This window comes from Cynocephalus volans, chromosome 4 (genome assembly GCF_027409185.1).
Source record: "Cynocephalus volans isolate mCynVol1 chromosome 4, mCynVol1.pri, whole genome shotgun sequence".
NCBI lineage: Eukaryota > Metazoa > Chordata > Mammalia > Dermoptera > Cynocephalidae > Cynocephalus > Cynocephalus volans.
In genome coordinates this window covers 106683403-106706325 of record NC_084463.1, presented here as the reverse complement: position 1 = coordinate 106706325, position 22923 = coordinate 106683403, and the positions used below count along the sequence as shown (strand labels likewise).

Below are 22923 nucleotides of genomic sequence, written 5' to 3'. Positions count from 1 at the left end.
TCTGGGATCTATCTCACTATCCAGGGACGGTCTGCAGTAAACATTGCTCCTTACAATTCCTTTACACTTTTTTATTCATATTCTCCCCTTCTTCCTTCCCTCTGTGAATTTCTACCAGGGAGCAATTTATTCTCTACATTTTCAAGCCTTGATGTCACAGCTTTATCTTTAGCAGCAAGGGTAGCATGTTAAGAAATCTAATGAGTTCCAGTTTGATTTCACCACTTACTGTGACTGCGAGCAAGTCGCTTTACCTTTCTGAATCTCAGCATCTGCCTCTGAAAAACAAGGATAAACACTGCGGCGATTTCACAGGGCTGATGTGAAGATTAATGCATGCACGTAAACGATTTCGTACAGAGCCTGGAACAGTGTAAGCGGTCAATAAATACCAGCTATTATTATCACCAGTGCTGTGCCCTCATCGCCTCCCAACTAGGACGTCAGGGAGTGTTGCCGCAAGAGCGGAGGAGCCTCCTCCGAGCCGCTCCTGGCGCGGTCACGGCCCCCGCACTGCCACCGCGGCTCCGGCTGCAGCCTCGTCGGCGCGTCGCCCCGCAGGGGTGCGGGGCCAGGGCCCTGCGGGGCGCGCACGGTGAGACTGTGGCATCTCAGCGGAGGGCGGTGCCGGGCTAGGCAGGGGTCCCGGAGAACCGCGCGCAGGGTTGTAGGCTGGCAAGGGGGACGGCCGTGGGGCTCACCGAGGGCCGACGGTCCCGAAAAGTGCCCCTCTCCCCCCCACCCCCCCGGTAAGCTGCGGCAACTACCGTCCCCGACGGGCTCGTGCTACCGCGCCCGCGCCCGGCCCAAGATGGCGCCCCTCCCCCTCCCCCCGCGCGCCCCCGACGCTCGGGGCGCGGCCCCGCGGCCCGCGCGCTCCTGGGCGGGGGATGTTGTGATGGAGAAGCCGCGGCGGAGCCCGAGCCCCGCAGCTTGAGCCACCTCCGCCACCTGGGCCTGGGGCCTCGCCGCGCAGGTAGGAGCTGCCCCTGCCCGGACCCAGCCCGGGTGGCCGGATCCCGACCCCCAGCAGCCGGCGGCCCCTGCAGCCCCCCTTCCCCCCGGCGGCCCCGGCCAGGCCCCATTCCCCCGGGCCGACCTCCCACCGCGCACCTTCAGACCGCCATGCTGTGCCCCCTTGTAGGGTCCACCTCGGTCCTCACACCGCTCCCTGCTCTGACCTTTACCTCCTACCCCTCCGGGATGACTAGAGGGCGAGTATTGGGGACGCGAAGCGAGGGGCGGTGGGGGGTGGGGGAGGGGAGGTGAAGGGCTGGGAAGGGGACGTGGGCTGGGGTGGCGAGGCTGGTCGCGCGGATTCGGCTGGGGTCCCAGGCCCGGAATCTGTCAAGCCGCATTCTGTTTCCGTCAGAGCGGCCGAGGGGTGTGACTGGGGCCGGCTGTGTCCCCAGCTCAGCCTGGAGGCCTAGCACTCGCAAGAGCACTTATTAGGAGCAATTCTCCCACCGCCAATTCAGAGGTTATTCCAACCAATTTTGAACCTGCCTGTCTGTTGCATTCTGAGCACCTCCAGCTATAGTCCCAGCTTTCTCCGTCTTTCAAAGCCAAAACCTCGCCTACACTTGCCGTCTTCATTTCCTCACTTCCCATTCATTCTTATAAACACTCAACTGTCTTCTGTCTCTGACACCCACTGAAACTGTCCACGCCAAGGTCACCTGAGACCTCTGTGGCAAACTAATGGACACTAATTCTTATCCCCTTTACCTTTAAGTGGTATTTGGTGGTATGTCAATTCATTCTCCTTGAAGCATTTTCCTAGTTTCTCTCCTATGGCATGGTCTGATCCTTCTTAATCTCATTTGCTCTCTCCTTCTCCTCTCGTTAGACGCTGGTGAGGCTCTTGGTTCTGTCTTTTCTCATTCTGCCCTTCCTCCTAGGGTATTTTATTCATTCCCAAGCCTTCGAATTTCATATATATGCTGATGATTCCCAAATCTGTTTATCCAGCCCAGACCTCCTTCCTGAAATCTGGATTCATATATCCAACTGTCCTCTTGACCTCCCCTTGGAAGTCCAACAGAAATTACAGACCTACAGGATCTGTAAAAATTCCAAGCTGAATTTTCTTCCCCGGTTCCCTCTCCACCGTACTTCCAAATCTGTTCTTCCTTCAAATCTCAGAAATGTTGGACAGCATTCTAGATTAACCTCTGTTTCTCACCCAGCATGTCCTCTGGCTAAATATTTCTCAAATCCATTTGTTTTACTCCATCCCCACTGCTATCAGGCTTAATCTAGGCCACCACTGTTTTTCTCCTTGACTGATCTAATAGCATGCTCTCTTGCTGACCTTCCCCTTAACTGTTCTCAACACAGCACCCAAGAGTGATCCTTTAAAACAATGCATCTTATCATTTATTCATTCAACAAATATTATTTGAGCACCTAATACATAACAGGCACTGTGTTGGATCCTGAAGATATAATTATGAGAAAAATAGACCAGGTCCTTCTCCCCATGGAGTTGACAATCTATGAGGGAAATCAAATAAGAATAACATTACAAATGTAATAAATATCATGAAGGAAAGCAGTATGGTGCCTTGAGAACACACAAGAGCAGAAGCTAAACTGGTGTTGGGGTAGGGAGAGAGGGTTGAGGAAGGCTTCTCTGAGAACGTGACATTTAAACTATGATGTAAAGGATGAGTAGGAGTTAATTAGGCTGAGAGAGTAGGGGAAGAAGGACCCAAGCAGAAGGGAAATCATGTGGAAAATCCTTGTAGAAGGAGAGAGCATGACTTTGAGGAGTGAAAAGAAGGCCATTGAGGCTGGAGAGCAGAGTGACCAAAGCTGGGGACAGGGAGGATGAAGGCAGGAACCAGACTGAGCAGGACAATTCAAGGCATGTTAAGAATTTTGCACTTAAGGTATTTGTCCTTGGTGTAGTGGATGTGGACAGTAGATGAAGTCCATGCATTTTTCTTGAAGAGAAAATTATCAGGGATGGATTGAATATAGGGAGTGAGGGAGAAGGATGTATCAGGGATGGTTCCTCTACTTCTGGTTTGCACGACAGGGTGGGTGGTCGTATCATTCCATGAGCCAGGATACTGAAAGAGGACCAATTAGGGGGTGGGAGTGAGAAACACGAGTGGGTATATTAGTTTGAGAGGCCTTTGAAACATCCATGTGGAGATGTTGAGTAGACAGCTGAATATACATGCTGGAGCTCAGATGAGGGATCTAAAATGGAGACGTAAATTTGAAAATCATCAGTGTACAGGTGATAACTGAAGCTGTGGGTATGAATGAATACCTGTATTGAGTACAGGATGAGAAAGGGAAAAGGGCATAAGAACAGTCCATGAGAAACTCCAGCATCTGATGGCTGGTAGAGGAAGATGAGCTAGCCAAGGAGTCTAAGAAGCCAACATACAGTAACAAGAAGTGTAGGAAGTAAACCAGGAAATGTAGAGCATGGGAGCCAAAGTTGAAAGTTGGATGAGAGGTTTGTGGGGTCAGATGCTGCTGAGAGCACAACCAAAATGAGGACTGGAAATGTCCTTGGCTTAAATGACACAGGGGTCATGGGACCTTGGTAGGAGCTGTTACTGAGTTGTGTTGGGAGTGGAAGCTGGATTGGAAAGGGCTGAGGAGTGAATGGAGGTGAGGAAGTGGCAACAGTGAGTAGACACAACTTTTTCAAGAAGTTTGCCTGTGTAGGGGAGAAAAGAGAGCAGTGAGTGGCCCTGGAGGAGTGTTAGGTCAATAAATATTTTCAAGTTGAGAGGTGGTGGATCCCATTGAAAAAGAGAGGTTGATTATATAGAAGAGAAAGTGGATAATCAGTGGTGTAAGATTCCTAGAAAGGCATGACAGGAAAGATCCAAATTATAGGTAAAGCAATTGGCTTTAGGAAGAAGGAGAGAAAAGGATAGGTGCTGAAGTTGGTAAGTTTGTGTATCTGAGGATGTTCCCCAACTGATGGCTTCCCTGTCCTCTGTGAGTTCGGAAGAGAAATCCTCTGAGATGGAGGGGGAGTTGAAAGGGTGGTCCAAGGAGAGTTGTGTTCTCAACTCAGACAGGCCTTCACGGATGTCTGGGCTGGAGTAAAGCCCGGGCTCCTGTAGTGCCCTCTTCATCTCCCATCATAGTACTCAACCATTTATTCAACAAATAGGGGATGCTTATAGGTGCCACTGTTCTAGATATTGGCATTACACTTCAGTGTAATGAGTTGTCCAATGACTAGCTCCACCTAGACTGTGAGCCCCACTGGAAGAGGGACCATTTCTTTTTTATTCAGAACTCTCCCCCTTGCTGAGCACAGTGCCTGGAATATGGTAAGCTGTCAGGCTAGAGGACTCCTGACTGTGAGCAAGACTCATCCCCAACCTCTGCGGTCTCATATCAGCTTCCTCAGGCTTAGTGGCCACACCTTTGAGTTCCTGCCTTGAGGGACCAGCCCAGCTCCCTGCCTTGAGCCAGGACTCATTTGGCTTTTTCCATCCATTGACAAACTCAAGGTATGGATAACCCCAAAGACAGGGGAGAGGTTGGGTGGTACTCCTTCTTGAGAAAATTGGGCAGCTGGTCATCTTTTTGACCTCAGAAAGTGAGGTGATGGTGACCACACTGGCTCAGGCTAGATTCTCAGGTGTCAACACATACAACAGAACATTCCCATTCATTTCCCAGAATTTTTTTTTTTTGGTGGCTGGCTGGTCTTAGTCTTCTTGTATTGCAATGAGTTTCCTAAAGGTTATTACTTGTGGAATTCCTTTTCAGACATCTCAAGGGTTTCCTGTTGTTTGGGGTCTGGTATTTTAGAATTATTGTATTCCTTTGGTGCTGCCATATTTTCTCATTTTTTCATATTTCTACTATCCCTGTGTTGAAGTCTGATCCAGCAGAGCAGTTGTTTCTTCTATTACTCTGGGGTAGCTTGTAAGGAAAGAGACTCCCTCCTGGAGATTTGTTTTATATTGCCAATTGGGGTGGGGTGTTTTAGCGTTTGTCCTGGGTAGACTCAGCAGTCCCAAGAAACTCAGTAGTTCTGGGGGGTGCTGGCAGGTGCAGCTGTGGCTGCAGCCTACTGGGTCTGTGTGGTGGGGGATACAGGAATCTAAACTCTTGACCTTGCTGTTATCGACACCATGCTCTAACCAACTGAGCTAACCGGCTAGCGCTCCCCCAGTACTTTCTGCCTGGTGACCAGATTGGCAAGGCTGCCCTGACTTCAACCTAGCTCTTCACTCACAATGCACATGCCTTCTCAGAGCACAGCTCCCAGTGCTGGAGTTTGGGCCCAGCCTGACCTCTGAGAAACCTGGCTCTGTGCACCACTGCTTCAGAGGAGGGAGGGCTCATCCTTCCTGAGGTGCTCTGAGCTTGGCAGGAGCATAGGGTCTTCCACCTCCTGAAACTTATGGAGATGCTACTGTTAAACAGACTTTGAGCCAGGATGTTGGTTTAAGCCAACACCCTCCTTCCCTCTTTTCCTAGATCTCAGCCCTTCTGTCCAAGACTCCTGTCCCATCTTACTTTCTGGGATCTTTTATCATTCTCCAGCTCCCTCTGTAACACTCCTTTGCCCATCCCCAGCTCCCGGGGCCACACAAGCCTTTCTTGGTGTCTATTCTAGCCAGTTCTGAGATTCCTAGTTCCTAATTCCTCTCACCCCTGTGTCTGTCCCCTCTATCCTTTCTTTCCTTCCACACAACAGTCCACTCTGTGGCGGACACATAGCACACTCTCCTTGGCAATGGGAATGCAAAGTTGAATAAGACATGTTCTCCGATATCTTGACAGAAGGTGGTACTGGGTATTGTGAGACACAGAGGAGGAATCGTCACTTGAGGGTGGGGAGAGAACAGGAACGGCTGCTTAGGAGCTGTGACCACTGGGCCGAATTTTGAAATACAACCAGAGGTTCTCACAGGGGAAACAGAGTTCCAGGCTGAGGGAGAAGTGTAAACGAATACCCAGGGCTGTAAGAGTGTGAAATGTTCCAGTAGCTGACACACTTCATGTGGTTGGAGTATAAGGTATGGAGGAGGCATGTCTGAGAAGTCATTTGGGTTGGCTTGGGGGAGGTCTTGGGTGTCCTGCTGTGAGCTCAGACGTTATCCTTAGGGCAGCAGTGAACCCTCTAAGTTTTTGGGCAGGAGAGTGACATGATCTGGTTTCCATTTTTGGAAGATTACTGTGGTTCTGGGTGAAGGCAGAACTGTCTATTTTGTTCTTCATTTATTCCAGTGACCACGAGTTTTCTCATTGGCCAGGTGGAGCCACACTGAGCAGACCAGCAATGTATATGTGAGGCAGATACATGGACAGGAAACTTTTTTCAGTTACTTTAAACGTGGATGTGTAGCATTGTGCTAGAGTCTGAGATGCTAAAAACGATAGAAAGGTGAGCTACGGCTGCTGGAGACCATGCACCGCCCCTGGAGAGATGAGGGAGCCTTGTTCAGGCAGCCCACAACACCTGTGCACAGTGCTGAGTGCCACACTGAGGGGGTCAGGGGAAGAAAGAACTTCTTAGTGGGAGAGGGAGATAGGGAACTCTAAGATAAGAAATTAAGGAGAAAGCAATGTGCAATGGGAGTCAGAAAGAAGAACTGCAGTGTGTGTTGGGGTGGTCCTCGAGGGAGAGTTTTGTGTTGGGGGAAGAGTCAAGCAGGAAGAAAGAACTGTGAGTGAGGAGGCAGGGAGGGAGTAATATGGTTGGGCTGTCTGAGGGAGGGATCGCAGTCAGCTCAGAATGTGAGAGAGTTGGGTAGTGGTTGGTCAGGGAGAAAGGACTGTGAGATGGGGCTGGCGAGGGTCTGGGGGAGGAGCACTTTGTAGTGAGCGTCAGTGAAGAGAGCACAGAGCAGTGGAAGTTTGGGGATAGTGGGGAGGATGAGATGGGGTCTTGAGGGTGGGTCCCCTGGGGCTGTGGGCTGGAAGGATAGGTAGGACTCAAACCACTGTGGAGAAAGTGATCCACGAAGGGCTTGTTGCTGTGGAACAGGAGATGCTCTCAGCTGAAGGGCAGGTGGAGTTTGGTTGGGGGCACCCTGAGCAATGGTGAGACACATAACATAAGATGCTAAAGTGAGGTCTGGAGGAGATGGGAGGGCAGATTCATACTTTCATTCAATGGATATTTATTGGGTTCCTGCTCTGTGCCAGCGTTGTATTAGGCACTAGGCATACTGTATTGAAAAAAAAGAAAATCCTCACCAACATGATAAATAAATTATAGTCATAAGGAGACAATTATTAAACAAAGTAAATAATAAATTACCTTGTCAGATGGTGATAGGTGCTAGGGAAGAGTGGAGATTGCTGAGGAGGGAGTATGGTAGCCTGCAATTTTAAAAATGGGTGTTCAGAGAAGGCCTCACTGAGGAGGTGACATTTGGGCAAAGACCTAAAGGGCTCAAATCAAAGGCTCCTGCAGTGACCCAGGTGTGGGGCATTATAAGGACTGGTGGGGGACTGGTACCCAAGGTGAGATACTTCACAGGAATAGTCACCAAAATGTAGGTTCAACTGGCCAAGTGAGTCATGAGTTGAAGCCGAAGGCCCTTCCTCTGTGACTTGCCTTCCCAGTGCCATGCCCTTGAGGGCTAGTTCTGTAGCTCATTCTCTCCTGTCCTCACAGCCCCTAGTGTGGGGTGGGCTTGGGAGCTGGTGGAGCTCAGTGATTTATGATGGTAGGAATACAGCCTGAGGAGCTCACATCGGTGGGGCTCAGGATAGCTGTGTGGCAGGAGGAAAGGGGCAGTTAGTGTCCAGTATCACAGCACATGATCCAGTGCCATGCCAGCTGTGTCCCTGGCACAGGAAGCCCCGGTTGGATGAGTTGGGGGCTGGGGACGCACAGGGAGCCATTGTGTGGAGGCTCTGCTAGTGAGAGTGAGGGCAGAGCAGGCGCCGGCTGTGCTAGCCCAGAAAAATCAGGGCTGGAGAATTTGGGGATGGGGTGGGCTGCAGACCCAGTCCTGGCTTGTGATGGGGGTGATGATTCTGGGACAGAAGTTGTGCCCAGTCATTCTCATAGGAAAATAGCTCATGGGACATGGGGCACTGTGTGCTGGCCTGCTGAGTGTGGGGAGATGAGGAGGCATAGGGCACATCCCTGGGACAGAAGCAGGGCTGCTGCTGTCCTGGCCCAGAGGCTAACATGGTCTCCTTCCCTTCCCACCCGCAGGATCTGCAAGGCCATGTCTATTCCATCATCACTGAGCCAGTCGGCCATTAATGCCAATAGCCACGGAGGCCCCGCGCTGAGCCTACCCCTGCCCCTGCACGCTGCCCACAACCAGCTGCTCAACGCCAAGCTGCAGGCCACAGCTGTGGGACCCAAGGACTTGCGCAGTGCCATGGGGGAGGGTGGTGGGCCTGAGCCAGGTCCCGCCAATGCCAAGTGGCTAAAAGAGGGCCAAAACCAGCTCCGGCGGGCCGCCACGGCCCACCGTGACCAGAACCGCAATGTGACCTTGACCCTGGCAGAAGAGGCCAGCCAAGAGCCTGAAATGGCACCCTTGGGCCCCAAAGGCCTGATGCACCTGTACTCTGAGCTGGAGCTCTCAGCCCACAACGTGGCCAACCGAGGGCTTCGAGGACCTGGCCTGATCATCAACACCCAGGAACAGGTGCCAGATGAGGGAGAGGAGAAGGCGGCAGGGGAGGCAGAGGAGGATGACGAGGAAGAGGAAGAGGACGAGGAGGAAGAGGACTTGTCTTCTCCCCCAGGGCTGCCTGAGCCTCTGGAGAGTGTGGAGGTCCCCTCCGGGCCCCAGGCCCTTACAGACGGCCCCCGGGAACACAGCAAGAGTGCCAGCCTCCTGTTTGGCATGCGGAACAGTGCAGCCAGTGACGAGGACTCAAGCTGGGCCACCTTATCCCAGGGTAGCCCCTCCTATGGCTCCCCAGAGGATGCAGGTACTTTGTGGAGCTTGGCATGGGAATGTGAGAGGGCATGAGGGCAGAGGCCAGACCTCTATACAGAGGCCAGCGCCAGCCTGATGTGAGTTATAGAGCCCACATTCTCTGTCCGCAGCGGGCCAGGCCCAGGTTTCCTCATTTGGAGGGTGCTTGGAGAATTTGGTGGATCTGCCCATCAGGCATGCCCTGGTGGGTGGGTGTGTCCGTTATGCATGCCATCACGACTGATACGTGGACTAATTCGTCTGTTGAGTACTCACTGCAGCATTATTGTATTTTGCCCTCACAATAATGTTGTGAAGTAGTTACTGTTATTACACCCATGTTACAGATGATGAAAAAGAGGCCTGAAGAGGTTTGGGAGCTTTCTCAAGGTCACAGCCTGAGGTCACAACAGAACTGAGATCTAAACCAGTTCTGAGGCCAGGCCCGAGCTCTCGGCCCCATGCTACGCTGCCACCAATGCACACAGCACAATGCACTGAGGGGACAGTCTGCCCTGTTTTAACAGACCAGCTTTGGAGCGAGGAGTCAGCACCTCCCCGCAGAGGTCTATTTGGAAAGACTGGGGGTGTTGTGTGCTTAAGATCCACATGCCCTGTGCAGAGCACTGCGCAGCCATTGTCCTATTCCTATTGTCAGGAATAGGATACTGACTAAAAGTTAGGAAACAAAGGAAGAGTAAACATATGCTTCTTTGCGGTGGAGGGAAGAATAGGTAATAGGACTCTGAGGATTGATCATTACATGTGTCTCATTTAAGTAAGTTGAGTCTTCACATTTGCTAATGTCACATAGAGATACAGACGGAGCTGAGGAGCAAAGGCAGAGATAATGGGCTGTAGCCACAGGCCTGGAGTTCTGTGGATAGGAGTGTAAGTAAAGAATAGGAAGGACTCCCGTCTGCACCAGGCAGTGGGCACCATACCCTGACCCCAAACTGTGGACCTTTGCAGGGAGCATGCAGTTCAGATGAGACTAGGAATGCATACCGTCCCCTTTTGAAAAACTTACTGAGGACATTTTCAAACATACAAAAGTGGAGAGACTAGAATAATGAGGCCGATTTACCCATGACCCAGTTTCAACACTTATCAATACATAGCTAATCTTGCTACATCGAAGCCCTCACCCACTCCTGGTCCCCAGCCTAGATTATTTTGAAGCAAATATTTTCATCTGTAGATATTTACTTATGCATTTGTAAAAGATAAAACTTTAAAAAAAGCCAAAAAACACCACAATACCATTATAATACCTACAAACATTATTTAAAAATAATTCCTTAACGTCATCAAATATCCAGTCAATGTTTACATTTTCGAAGTTGTCTAATAAATGTCCCTGCCTTTTAAAAAAGTTTGGATTTTGTGAATCGGCATCCAATAGGCCCATGGTTGATATGTTTTTTCAAAGCTTCTTTTGATCTGTAAGTTCTCCTTCCATTCTCTATTTTTGCTTGCAAGTTTGTTTATTTTACTGAAGAAACCATGTTGTTTGTCTTGGGTTTTCCATGGTCTGGGTTTTTCAGACCTTCCCTGTGGTGGTATTTAACATGTTCCTCATCCTGTGGATTTCCTGTAAATAGCTAGTTAGTTCTAGAGATTTGGTCAGATTCAGATTTGAGGGATTTTGTGTTTTGTTTCTGCAAGAAAATTTCACAGGGGGTATTGAGTACTACCAAAGGCAAGTTCTGGTTACCTCTCTCTTTGTGATGTTAGTGGCCTTCGATGTTCATTGCCTTTGGCCCCTTTAAAGGGAACATTCTCCACTCCAGCTGGTAATTTATAGGGTTGGGATGGGGGAAATGTAATCTCAATGGAGCCAGTTGAAGGGAAAATGAAAACCAGATACTGATGTACAATATCTCAATTTCTAAGTGTTTGCGATTAATTCTGTTTTTTAAAAAGCACTGTGTATGCCACAAAAAATCTGTCTGAGGCTTGCATCACCCTAGGGGTGTGAGTCAGAGGCCAAATAGAGATCTGGTTGCTCAGTGCCTCCTGATGGTCACTATGGTGGCTACACCTGTAAGCTTTCTGGGATTAGGAGAATAGAACTGCTGATGAACTGGGAAGGGTATGCTGGGCATGGGCAGTGACCTCAGCAAGGTCGTTGGAGTGGTGAGAGATTCTCAAGGATTGTGCACTGGTGGGGACTGTGGGAATTGAGGGTATAGGTGTGAGGCTGGCCCAGGGAAGGGGCTGAGCCACTGCTTACTCTTTTGTGACTGTGTTGCCGTGACCATGAGGGCCACTGAGGAGGTTTGGGCTCTTGAAGGAATGAGGCTAGTATTGAGCAAAAATATTTTTTCCTTCCTACCCTTGGAACTCCATAAAAGTTGTTGACTGAATGCATCAATGCATGAAGGTGTGAATTGAATGAATGATGAGTGAATGAACTTTACTACCTGGGTTGGGTTCACACTATGTGCCAGGCCTTGTCCTAAATGCTGGGAATATATACTACAGGGAAAGGTGTTCTTTCCCTCATGGTACTCACAGCCTAGCAGGGAGACAGAGAAGTAAGAAGGCAGTTATAATCAGTGTGATGAGCTCTGGGCTAGAGGAGGTGCAGGAGGTGCACCTGACCCTGCCTCTGTGTGCGTGATGGGGGAGAGGAGGGTGGGTCAGTTTGGGGAAGTGACCTGTACACTGATGTCTGAAGGAGTGGGTGATAGCCAGGTGGAGATCAAGAGGAGGGAGGCTGGGCTGGGAAAGGATGAGGGGCATGTCCCAAGCAGAAGGAGATGAGGGGTGTGGGAAGTGGTCAGAGATAAGGCTGAGAGGCAGACAGTTAGGGGCTCATAACAAGCATAAGACCTGTGGAGAAATTTTAATTTTATCCTGAGGGCAATGAGAACAGAATTAAGAGTATTAAACTGGAGAGTAACTTGACTAGTTTGGTGACTCAGAAGAATCACTTTGGCTGTAATGTGCAGCCCAGATTGGAGGAGACTAGACAGGAAGAGCGAGATCAGTTACAAGGCTGTTGCAATGATCTAGGTTAAAAAATACTAGTAGCCTGGACTATGAGTGATGGGTGGAGAGAAGGGGAAAGCATTAAGTGAGTCACTGATTCCTGAGCAAATAAGTACACCTGGCTTAGCCACTAAGGCATTAATGGATGAATGAATGAAGGAAGGAATGATACATGAATATTTGAACTCATGTGTGAGTGCCTGCACGAATTGATGCAGGAGTGAAGGTATACATTCTGGAATAAATGCATGTGTCAGGAAGCAAAGTCCCAGGTGGGCTGTGATTGGAGGGAGATGTGCCAAGCTCCAGAAGGGCCTTCCAGATGGTCAGTGGGGGAGAAGCTGCTCCTCCAGGACAGATTGGAAGGGTGAAGCTCTTTGAAGTGGGAAGCTACAAGCTAATAGGGATGGAAGATGGACTGATGTGTGTGATTGGGTCAGGAGATGGTGACCTGGTCTCCAGATTCCAAAAGTGTCTGACCCTTCGTGATGTAGGCTGTGGCTGTGGAGGGCATGGAATTTGGATACTGGTATTCCTGGAAGGTTTTAGGAGAAGAGCCCTGAAAGCAATGGATGGTCCCTGAGGAAGAGTAGGCATTCCCTGAGCCTTGGCTGAGTATCAGGTGCCTGTTGGAGACCTTATTCTTGGGGCATTAAGTGGGGGAAGGTATATGGAAGAGGGTCAGTGATGGCTGCCTGGAAGGCAGATGAGCAGGAAAAGCCCCTCTGCACTGGGTGTCTGTGGCCCACTTTATTTGAAAGCTGAGCATGGTGAGGATTGCCTGAATAACTCTCACATCAGGTGTGTAGCCACCTTGGTGTAACCACACCCACTCCCAGCCCTTCTGTGCCTGGTTGCCCAGCAGCCTGTGTCTTGGGACTGCCTGTCCCTCAGTGCTGCCTCTTGGACCAGTCAGGATTCCTGGTTTCCCTGGTAACGGGAAGCACGTCAGCAGCCTGGGCGCTCCCAGCCAGTCCTGGTATTGCGGTTGCCGAGGAGACGCTGCAGCCTAGCTGGGCCCTAGCAGGTGAGGGGGGGTGGTGGTGCTGGGAAGCCCTATGCCCAGTCTCAAGCTGGAGCCCAGGCCCTCAAGGCCCACCCTAGAGTTCAAACTGCTGGGCAGGTTCTGGGCAGGGGAGGGGACCCCCAAGGGCCTTGAAGCCACACCCTGTTTATGCTGAGAGCTATAGGCTCTGCAGGGCCCCAGGTGGCTGGGTTATTCCTCAGGGACTGAGCTTCCTGGTATCCTGAGGACTGGGCTTAACTATGATGCTGAGGTGACCAGTGGAGGGTGGGATGGAGATTCAGGACTGGGGGAGGGGAGCTGGGGTGAGGAAGAAGAACTGTGAACAGGAGGGCTAGGGTCTCATAAGGCCCCACTTCCTCCTCCATCAACATCCTGTGGAGGTCCCCTAGCATGGTGGTCCCGGCCCCTCCCTAGCGAGCTCCAGGCGGGGGTGGATCTTGCCTGGCAGATGCTCTGCCCTGGTGAGAAGGGGGTGGGATGAGCTTTCTCTGCAGCCTAGCACCAGGCTGTGAGCCCAGCTGGCCGGGCTAGAGGGGCTGTGAGGAGGGAGGTGGAGGCAGGAGGGGCCGGGAATGAGCACCATGTTCTCCCAGGACTTTTTCCTGGCCATCATCCTGCAGGACAGCAGCCCAGGTGAGGGGCAGCATGGGCTGGGCATGATGTGGGGTGGGGCTGGCAGGGAGAGCAGAGGTGGAGGACGCATGGGCTGGGTTACAGGATGGAGTGGAGCAGCTCTGCCGGCAGAGGGGGGTGTATGTCACAGATGTGCGTTATGTGTGTGTGTGCACGACCATGTTTTCCTGCGTCTGTGTGTCGCAAGGTCAGGGTGCAAGCGTCTGTGGTGTCTGCATACATGGCAGGGGTTAATGTATGTTGTGTCTCTGAGTGTGCGCCCAAGTATTTGTGTGGTACCCACACATGTTGTGGTGTTGTATCTGTACACCTGTGTTGTCTGCGTGAATGTATGGCTGGAGTTGGTGTGTGTGTTTGCCCCTGCACACATGTGTGCACCTGTATTTGATTCCTGCCGTCTGTGCTGGCATTTTCTGTGTGTTGCACACTCTTGTGTTTGTGGCTGCACAGGTGTGTGGTAGGGCTTGTATATGCTGTATGTCTATGTGCACACGCATGTGTGCAGCAGCTGCTGAATGTGTGCACTGTGTGTATCCTGAGATATGGATGTGTTTGAGAGGAGGTTGATTGGGGTCACCTTCCTCCCTCCCTTCCTTCCTTCCTCCCTTCCTTTCTCCTTCCTTTCAAGTGGCCACAGTTGCCAGTAGCAGGGCTCAGGAGGAGACATGAGCCATGTCCCCTACTGGTGGCCCCCGTGTGGTGACTCCAGCCTGTAGTCTGTAGGAGGAAGCAGGAACCATATTGTGCTGTAGCCCTTCTACCACCCCTTCTTCTCAACCATGGGGTCTCAGGGAGGGGGCTGGGAATAGATACCTTCTGTCTGCTTGTTGGATGGGCTGACTCTCACCAAGCCTCTCACCTAGCAGATTCCTTCTGGAACCCCAACGCCTTCGAGACGGATTCCGACCTGCCGGCTGGATGGATGAGGGTCCAGGACACCTCAGGGACCTACTACTGGCACATTCCAACGGGGACCACCCAGTGGGAGCCCCCTGGACAGACCTCCCCCTCACAGGGAAACAGCCCCCAAGAAGAGTCCGAGGTGAGGCCCACACCCTGTTGTTTTTGACCAGGGCTGGAGGTGGGTGTGCTGCTCCAACATGAGGAGCCATCCACTCACTGCTGCCATCCCTCATCTTAGCTCACCTGGACAGGCTTTGCCCACAGAGAAGGCTTTGAGGATGGAGAGTTTTGGAAGGTGGGTAAGGGGATCTGCTTCACCACAAGGGTAGCTGGAGAAGAGGCATCAATTTTGGTCCTGATTCCTCAATCTTCTTCCCAAGGATGAACCTAGTGAGGAGGCTCCAATGGAGTTAGGACTGAAGGACTCAGAGGAGGGGACATTGCCCTTCCCACCTCAGAGCCGCAGGTGAGTCACCAGGTGCAATGGGCTGGCAGAGGGATGGGTCTATTTGGACGGGGCCTTGGGACAGCTCCATGTATAGGGGCCCTGTGCTAAGTGTTACCATCTGCCTGCAGCCCAGATCCGGTGCCCCAAGAGGAGGAGAAGCTTCCCTCACGGGATGCCAACCCAGGAGCCAAGGTTTGCTCAAGACCAACACCCGTTCTGCAGGCTGGGGCCTCTCTGTGTGCAGAACAGCTGCTTGTATTGTGCTCTGGGGGTGTCTCTGGTCTCAGTGCAGCTCCCGAGGTCCTAAGTTAGGAGTTCTTCCAGTCTCAGCACAGAGCCCTATGTTTGAGCTGGAGGCACTTCAGTTTTTAACTCAACCAGCCCAGTGGCCTGGTAGGGGGTCCTTCAATGCTTTCTGTACTAACAAGGGTTGCCTTTGAGATCTGCCTCTCCCTAACCGCATCCTGTTTGGGGAGCTTCTCAGTTATAGTTCTGAACACCTCCCACCCACCATGTTCTGAGTCAGGAACTCCTCTGTGTCCTGTGCTGGAGGCTTCTCCAGTTTCAGTTCAGACCCTCCACCTCCTGCCTCTCTTTTGTGTTTGGCAGTGTTTCGCCGTGCGCTCCCTAGGCTGGGTGGAGATGACTGAGGAAGAGCTAGCCCCTGGACGCAGCAGTGTGGCAGTCAACAATTGCATCCGTCAGCTCTCCTACCACAAAAATAATCTGCACGACCCCATGTCTGGGGGCTGGGGGGAGGTGAGGGCCTGAGCCAGTGGGGTGGTGGTGCCGTAGGAATGTGAAGGGATTTATGAGAGATGGGAGATTTGACCTGCCCAAAAGAGGGCTGGGGCAGGGGGCTGTTGGCCCACCCCAAGTAGTAGCCCTATGGGATGGATGAGCAGCCCCAGGCTGGGACCTCAGGAGATGGTTGCCTAACATTGACAGGGATGGTAGAGGGAGTCATAGGAGAGATGATGTGTGACTCATACCAGAGTGAGGCCCACAGGGTGGGTAGTCTGACACCAAAGGAGGGGCCCCAGAGCTGTGGCTAATGTCCCCTGAGCTGGAGGTGGCAGAGATCAGCCACCTTCCCAGCAGGGGCACCACTGAGTGCCTGCTTGCTGGGCCTGCAGGGGAAGGATCTGCTGCTACAGCTGGAGGATGAGACCCTGAAGCTGGTGGAGCCGCAGAGCCAGGCCCTGCTGCATGCCCAGCCCATCGTCAGCATCCGCGTGTGGGGCGTCGGGCGGGACAGTGGCAGGTGGGAGCCGGGCCTGGGACTCTAGGGTGGGGGCTCATCCAGCAGTCAGAGTTCTCCTCCCTAACTCTGTTCTTTGCCTCTCTCGTGCTGCCGGACCCAGAGAGAGGTACCGTGCCCCTCCCACACCTGGACCAGACCCTCCAAGCATCCAAGTTCCCCTCTTCTGACCTGCCCCTTCCCACCCGCTGTGCTCTACCATTATCCCCCACCTTGGCATGCTTGCCTGTCTGCCCTCCCTCCAGAAGGCAGCACCCATAGGATGCCACTCAAATGGCAAAAGCCCTGCAGAGCTGCAATGGGCAGGGAAGATGTGGGTGGGGTGGGGACCAGGATCGCACTGGATGGCACTGGGAGACACTGAGGTGCCCCTCCCCCAACAGGGACTTTGCCTACGTAGCTCGCGATAAGCTGACCCAGATGCTCAAGTGCCACGTGTTTCGCTGTGAGGCACCCGCCAAGAACATCGCCACCAGCCTGCATGAGATCTGCTCTAAGGCACGGCCTCCTCTGCTACCTCGACAAGCTGTTACCTTTGTTCCACAAGGGTGTGGGTGGGGTCACTGAGTGGGGGTGGGGGCCTCCAGGGTGATGAATCTCTAATAGACTCTCCCTTGCTTCCCTGCATTCCTTCCTTCCTCAGATCATGGCCGAACGGCGCAGTGCCCGTTGCTTGGTAAATGGACTCTCTCTGGACCACTCTAAACTTGTGGATGTCCCCTTCCAAGGTCAGTGTCACAGCCTGACCAGGTCCAGCTCAGCTTTGTTGGCAAAGGTGGGGCAGCCCAAGAAGAGGCCCAAGCACCTAGACAGACATGATAGAAAAATGAACACGTGGAGACAGAGCACTTTGGATCAAATAAGTGGAGGGTCTTCAGTTAAAGGGAGGCAGGGGGAAGGGGTGGAGGTAGGCTTTGGCTGGGCCAGCGTCCAGCTTATGCCCTGGTGGTGGGAACTGAGAATGAGCAAGGTCTGCTACCACGATTGATCCTCCTCTTCTTTTCTGCAGTGGAATTCCCAGCTCCTAAGAATGAGTTGGTACAGAAGTTCCAAGTATATTACCTGGGGAATGTGCCCGTTGCTAAACCTGTTGGTATGTGTGTCATTCTTCATCCAGGGGCCACCATCTTTATCCCAAAGCTCTGCCCCACCCTCTGCCTTCCAGTGTTTCTCTACCAGACCTTCCTCATGGTTGGTGTCTCCCTGCCTTTCAAAATGCATCTCTGCTTCCTGTACCTCTGTCCCAGCCATACTCCTTGTCCTGTCTATTGTAGCAGTCAGCCGCATGACTGGTGCTGAACCAGGCACAGGGTGAAACCCCACTTCTGCATCCCATGAAAAGCTTTGGTTGGGTTGGGGGACAGGTGTTAGATGACTGGAAACACCAGGAAGCAGCCTGGAGCTGGGTTCGGTATTACAGCACCAACTGTGGGCTGTGATCATCTAGAGAAGGAAGCAGTGAGCATGATTGTGACATGCTTTGTTGTTGTGAAGTACTTCCTTATGTCATGTCATTTCATTCTTGATAATCATATGAGGCTGGGATTATGATAATACCCATTCATAGATAAGGAACCAAGGGTAGAGACTATCTGGTCCACAGTCTCCAGTGCTTCCATAGTACCTGTCATTTATTTGTTCATTCATTTAACAAATACCTTTGAAGCCTGCCATGTGCCAGGCCCTGTACGAGGCACTGGGAGAACAATGGTCACAGTTCCACTTTCATGGAGGTTACAGTAGAAAAAACATAAATTAACCAAATAATGACACAAATAAATATGCAATTGTAAATTGAGTCATTCATTGAAAGAAAGTAGCAAGATGTAATAAGGAACTTCATCTATTCTGGGGGGTCAGAAAAGACTTCTCTGTGAAAGTGACATTTGAACTGAGATTAAAAAAAACCCCAAGATCAAGGGTTTGGATCCCCATACTGGACAGCTGTCAACCCCCCCCCCCCAAAAAAAAAAACTAATAGCAGCTGATGTGGTGAAGTGGGATGGAGGTAGGGGTAGGATAGGGAGGGATCATTCTAGGCAGAGCAAACAGTGTGTGTGAAGATCCAGAGTGAGAGGCACTGAGAGAAGGCCAGTGGTGCAAGGTGAGGCTGGGAGCTGGGCAGTGGTCAGACTGGGAGGGACTTCATGGGCTAAGTTCATGACTTGGTCCTCATCCAAAGAGCAGCGAGGAGCTATTGAAAAGTTTTCAGGAGTGCATTTGACACAATCGGATTTGAATTCTGTAAAGCTAACTTTGGCTATACCATGGAGAAGAGTTTTAAGTTGGTGGAGGTGAATGTGGGAAGCTCAGTTAGGATCTTGGCAGTAGTCATGGACAGTAATGAGAGTATCTTGGGCAATGGTGGAGCTGAAGAGGGGTGTGTGGCTTCAAGACAATTAAATGCTTAGACAATTAAAATCAACAGGACTTGGTGATGGATGGAACATGGGATGAGGGACAGAGGCATTAGGATGAGTCCTGGGTTCCTGGCTTTCAGACCTGACTCAATAGTGGTACCATTCCCAAAAGGCAGCAGATGCTGGAAGAGGTCAGTTTTGGTGTAGAGATTGTGAGTTCAGTTTTGGACATGCTGAGTTCAAGGTGTCTTTGGAGGAACTGAGTGACATAGTCAAGTTGGCCACAGGATTCACAGGTCTGGAGCTGAGAGGAGAGGTCTGGGCTGCATATAGAAGTGTGGGCCTCACTGGGTTATGGGGGAATCAGAGCCATGGGTGTGGAGTAGATTGACCCAGGAAAGTGGGTGGCCTGGAGTGAGAAAGGAAATGAGGCTAGGCCTAGCCTTGAGGCCCTCTAACATCCATGCATGGGTCAGGGAGGACGCAACTGCCAAAGAGAGTGAGAACAAAAGAGAGGTGGGAGGAAGAACAGACTGCATCAAGGACTGGTCGGGTAACGTGTCGAAAGAGCTTAGGAAGAGCTCAACAAATATTTGGTGAATGAATAAACCTTGCCTCAGAGGACGTAGCCAGGAAATGATAAACCTAGGACTGAAACCCTGGTCATCTTCAGGTGTCTGCTCTTCCCCTCAAACCATGCTGACTTTAATGACCAAAACCTTACATCCAAAGAGGGAACTCTTCTTAGAAAAAGTGGAAATTGAACTGGGGTGTTGAAAGAAGGCTCGGATTTGCAGAGAGGAGTTGATATTCCAGTTGGATTCAGTGGCACTGCTAAAGACTTGAAGCTGGAGGTGAGGAAAGCTTGCTCAGGGAGCAGCAGAAAGGAGGCCTGGCTGACCCTGCACCTTTGCTTTTGTTTCCTGTCCCTGCTCACCCTCAATTTCTAAAATTGGCTCTTCCCCTCTCCCATGACTGCTCCTTCCCATCTGTCACCTCACACAGGTTCTCACTACGCCAGATCAATTGCCTGCGATCCTTGACTGCCCCATCCGCTCTATGGGTCTCTAAACTCATGTCCTGCTTTATCTTTTGCTTCCCTTTTAACCTCCTTTTTTAACATTGGCCCCTCCTGAAGCTGCAATATTCATTCATTAATCATTCTTTCATTCATTCAATAAATGATTATTGAGTGCCTGATTTGTGCCAGGCACTTTTCTAGGTTCTGGTAATACATTAGTGAACAAACCTGACTAAGTTCTCTGCCTTCAAGTAGCTTACATCCTAGCAAGGAGAAATAGATAATAAAATAAGTAAATTATGTAGCATGTTAGAAGGCAAAACTGATATGAGAAAAAATGCACAGCAGGCTAAGGGAGGATTGAGAGTGTGGGGCTGGAGGTCAGGGTGTAGGTTTCAGTCCTGAATTGTTAACAGATCTGACGGTCTTTTTCCAGTTCACCTTGTTCCACTGCTTTTGCCACTTCCCTGCCATCTTCCCCAGACTGAGGCCAGGCTCCACCGCCACAGCCTCATCTGCGCATTCAGCACTAATCCCTCCCACACTAATGAACTTTGAGATCCCATTGCCTAAATGGCATACGCCTTTGACTGGCATTTGAGGCCATCTGCAGTCTGACCTGGCCCATCCACTCCTGCCTGTGTTGTCATCCTTCTGTGGACTCCTGTGTTACTTGGTTTTACCAGTTTGGGTGCATGTGGCCATGCTGACTTGAGGATGACTTGCTCATGCTTTTGGAATTTCTTCAGCAGGTAAGCCCAGCCCTGTGTTAGGATTGGGACATAGAGATAAGTTAAACTTGGTCTCTGTCCTTGAGATGGCCATAGTGCAGTATGGAAAAAGGTTTCCAGCAGTTACAAGATATTGTGGTTAGAGTTGTCTCAGAGTTGTCCTCTATCCTGCAACAGGGAAGGCTTTCCAGGAGGGATCTGGGTGGAGCCCTGAAGGAGTTTCTCAGACAGTCAGCAGGGGGAAGGGCACTCCAGACAGAGGCTTTTCCCTCAGTTATAGTCTGTGTCTCTTGAGGGCATCCTCTTCTCTTGCTTCGTACTTCCCATCTGCCTACCAGGCCGTTTGCCAAGATTAGATGTTAATAAGTGCTACATAAATCATTTGAAGCTCAGGGAGAAGTACTATATGAGGCTTGACGGCTCAGATGAAGCCAGTTTTTGGAGTACTTGCATGCTTGGGAGAGGAGATTGGCCTTGACTCAGCTGGAGGTAAGATGCACGAGGCCAAGATGAGGGAAGACTTCAAGGAAAACATTTGTCCTCTGCTTTGGCCTCTGCCCACAGAGAGTCCATGTGGTCTGCTCCTGGTGGGAGCTCAGAGGTACTGCAAGGGGCAGAAGGTCCAGGAGGGGACCACAGAGGCATGTGCCTTTTGTGCTGGCATTGTGCGAAGACACAGTAGATCACACAGCCAGCTCATGAGTAGAGAAGGGACTAGAACCCATTGCCTCTGCCACGCCATGTGCTCTTTTCTTGCTTCTCTTCTGAGTGTAAGAAAAAGTGAGCTGCACAAGTGGAAATGTTTAAAAGCAGTTAAAGATGGAGGAGGCCATTGTGTTATAAAGGAAAGTTGACTGATCTAAGAGCCAGGAATCTTGGGTTCCTTGGCCCTTGAGCACATTATAGAAAGTCTTGAATAGAACTAGGATTTTCTAAGCATCTAGTTATGTATATATAACTAGGAATATAAATTAATATAAACATAAGCTTCAGTTTTCTTATCTGAAAAAAGGTAATAATGAGATTGTTGTGCAGGCACAAATGAGATGTAATGACTTAGCACAGTCTGATACAAAATAAACACTCCCCAAATGGAGATATATGTATATATATTTTATTTTTTTTCAAAAAAAAAGATTGGGTTTTGGGAGAGGACTGTCCTGTAGGGGCTGATTTGGGAGTCATTGTTGTGGCATGAAGCAATGTAGTGTTGAAAGTGGGTACACACTGAGAGAGCAAGATATGGAAGATCAGAACTTTGGGGGGTCAGCCAATTTAGGAGGCTGGAGGAAGAGGCAGAGTCAGTGAAGAAAACCAAGCATAGGATTCAAGATAGAAAAAAACAGGAAAGTGTCAACTCACTGAAGCCAAGGAGGAGAGCACCAAGGAAGAGATACCTGGACAGCATTGTCTACAGCACTGTAGGCTGGTGAAGTGGGGATGGAGCAAAGGCTCTGGGTTTAAATTGGCAGAGCTGGATGGTCTAGGGTAGAGCTGGGGTATCCTCTCCCTACCTTCAGTGGTGCCATGCATGTAAACATTGTCTTCCAGGAGTAGATGTGATTAATGGGGCTCTGGAGTCGGTCCTGTCCTCCAGTAGCCGTGAGCAGTGGACCCCAAGTCATGTCAGCGTGGCCCCTGCTACCCTCACAATCTTGCACCAGCAGGTAAGAGCTGGGGTAGGAACAGGCATGGTTGTACCTTGCCAGGAGGGGAGACTGGGGGTGAAGGAAAGAGCTGCCAATAAGGTGCGTGTGCCTCAGTGCAACATAGAGGGTCGGTGGTGTCCCTTTATAACTGGGTTCCCTCCCTCCAGACAGAGGCAGTGCTGGGCGAGTGCCGGGTGCGCTTCCTCTCCTTCCTGGCCGTGGGCAGAGATGTCCACACATTTGCATTCATCATGGCTGCCGGCCCAGCCTCCTTCTGCTGCCACATGTTCTGGTGCGAGCCCAACGCTGCCAGCCTCTCAGAGGCTGTGCAGGCTGCGTGCATGGTAAGCAGGGAGGGTGGCGGGGTGGCGGCGTGACCCACATGGGGCTGGCTGGAGAGTGATTGCCCTACTCACGTCTCTGCAGCTCCGCTACCAGAAGTGTCTGGATGCCCGCTCCCAGGCTTCCACCTCCTGCCTCCCAGCGCCCCCTGCTGAGTCTGTTGCCCGGCGTGTAGGGTGGACTGTCCGCAGGGGCGTTCAGTCTCTGTGGGGCTCCCTCAAGCCCAAACGGCTGGGGTCTCACACCCCATAAAGAAGCCCCCATCCTCACTCCACCTACTTGTGTTGGGCCCCAGGGAACTCAAAGGTGTGGGGCAGGGAGGAGCCCTAGAGGCTATTCCCAGGCCTCAGGCCCCCAAAGCTGCCCCTCCCCAGTAGCTGGGGTTCCCTGCCTAGGGGCTGGGGAGGGAGAGATCTAATCCCTTCAGGGAAGTGATAACACTGGATTGATGACAGAGGAGCAGGAAGCAAGGCCAGCCCTGGGCTTTCTATCCCTACGTGTTTCAGGTGGAGCAGGAGGAACTGGTCCAGGCCAGGCCCCCTCCTCGTAGGGCTACAGGGGCAGAAGGAGGAGGGGACTGGTCCAGGCATGGGGCCCCTCCCCTCTGCTCTGCGAGCACCTCGCTGTACTGATATCACTAATAAAGTCTGTCTGCGCTGC

At 51.4% G+C, this 22923-nt stretch overlaps 1 protein-coding gene across 5 annotated transcripts; it reads left to right on the top strand.

Annotated features, from left to right (window-relative positions):
- Nucleotides 1–441: 441 nt before the first annotated feature.
- On the top strand, nucleotides 442–22923 carry APBB1 (amyloid beta precursor protein binding family B member 1). 5 transcript variants are annotated; one of them, XM_063092931.1, is made up of 14 exons: nucleotides 442–595; nucleotides 8171–8904; nucleotides 14415–14590; nucleotides 14690–14746; nucleotides 14832–14917; nucleotides 15028–15091; nucleotides 15509–15658; nucleotides 16036–16163; nucleotides 16544–16658; nucleotides 16804–16888; nucleotides 17170–17253; nucleotides 21824–21939; nucleotides 22089–22265; nucleotides 22348–22923. In XM_063092931.1, the coding sequence occupies exons 2-14, from the start codon at nucleotides 8184–8186 to the stop codon at nucleotides 22513–22515; spliced, it is 2127 nt and encodes a 708-aa protein (XP_062949001.1). In that variant the 5' UTR covers nucleotides 442–595; nucleotides 8171–8183; the 3' UTR covers nucleotides 22516–22923. The 5 variants fall into 5 exon arrangements, with proteins under 5 accessions (XP_062949001.1, XP_062949000.1, XP_062948997.1 ...); XM_063092930.1 differs by having other exon boundaries at nucleotides 14412–14590; XM_063092927.1 differs by having other exon boundaries at nucleotides 14400–14590.

What these genes read in the sequence shown, in the direction of transcription:
- APBB1 (XM_063092927.1), top strand. Translation starts at nt 8,184, where the DNA reads ATGTCTATTCCATCATCACTGAGCCAGTCGGCCATTAATGCCAATAGC. An exon ending in TGGCTCCCCAGAGGATGCAG is followed by an intron (nt 8,905 to 14,399) that starts GTACTTTGTGGA and finishes ACTCTCACCAAG; the next exon opens with CCTCTCACCTAGCAGATTCC. An exon ending in GCCCGTTGCTAAACCTGTTG is followed by an intron (nt 17,254 to 21,823) that starts GTATGTGTGTCA and finishes ATTGTCTTCCAG; the next exon opens with GAGTAGATGTGATTAATGGG.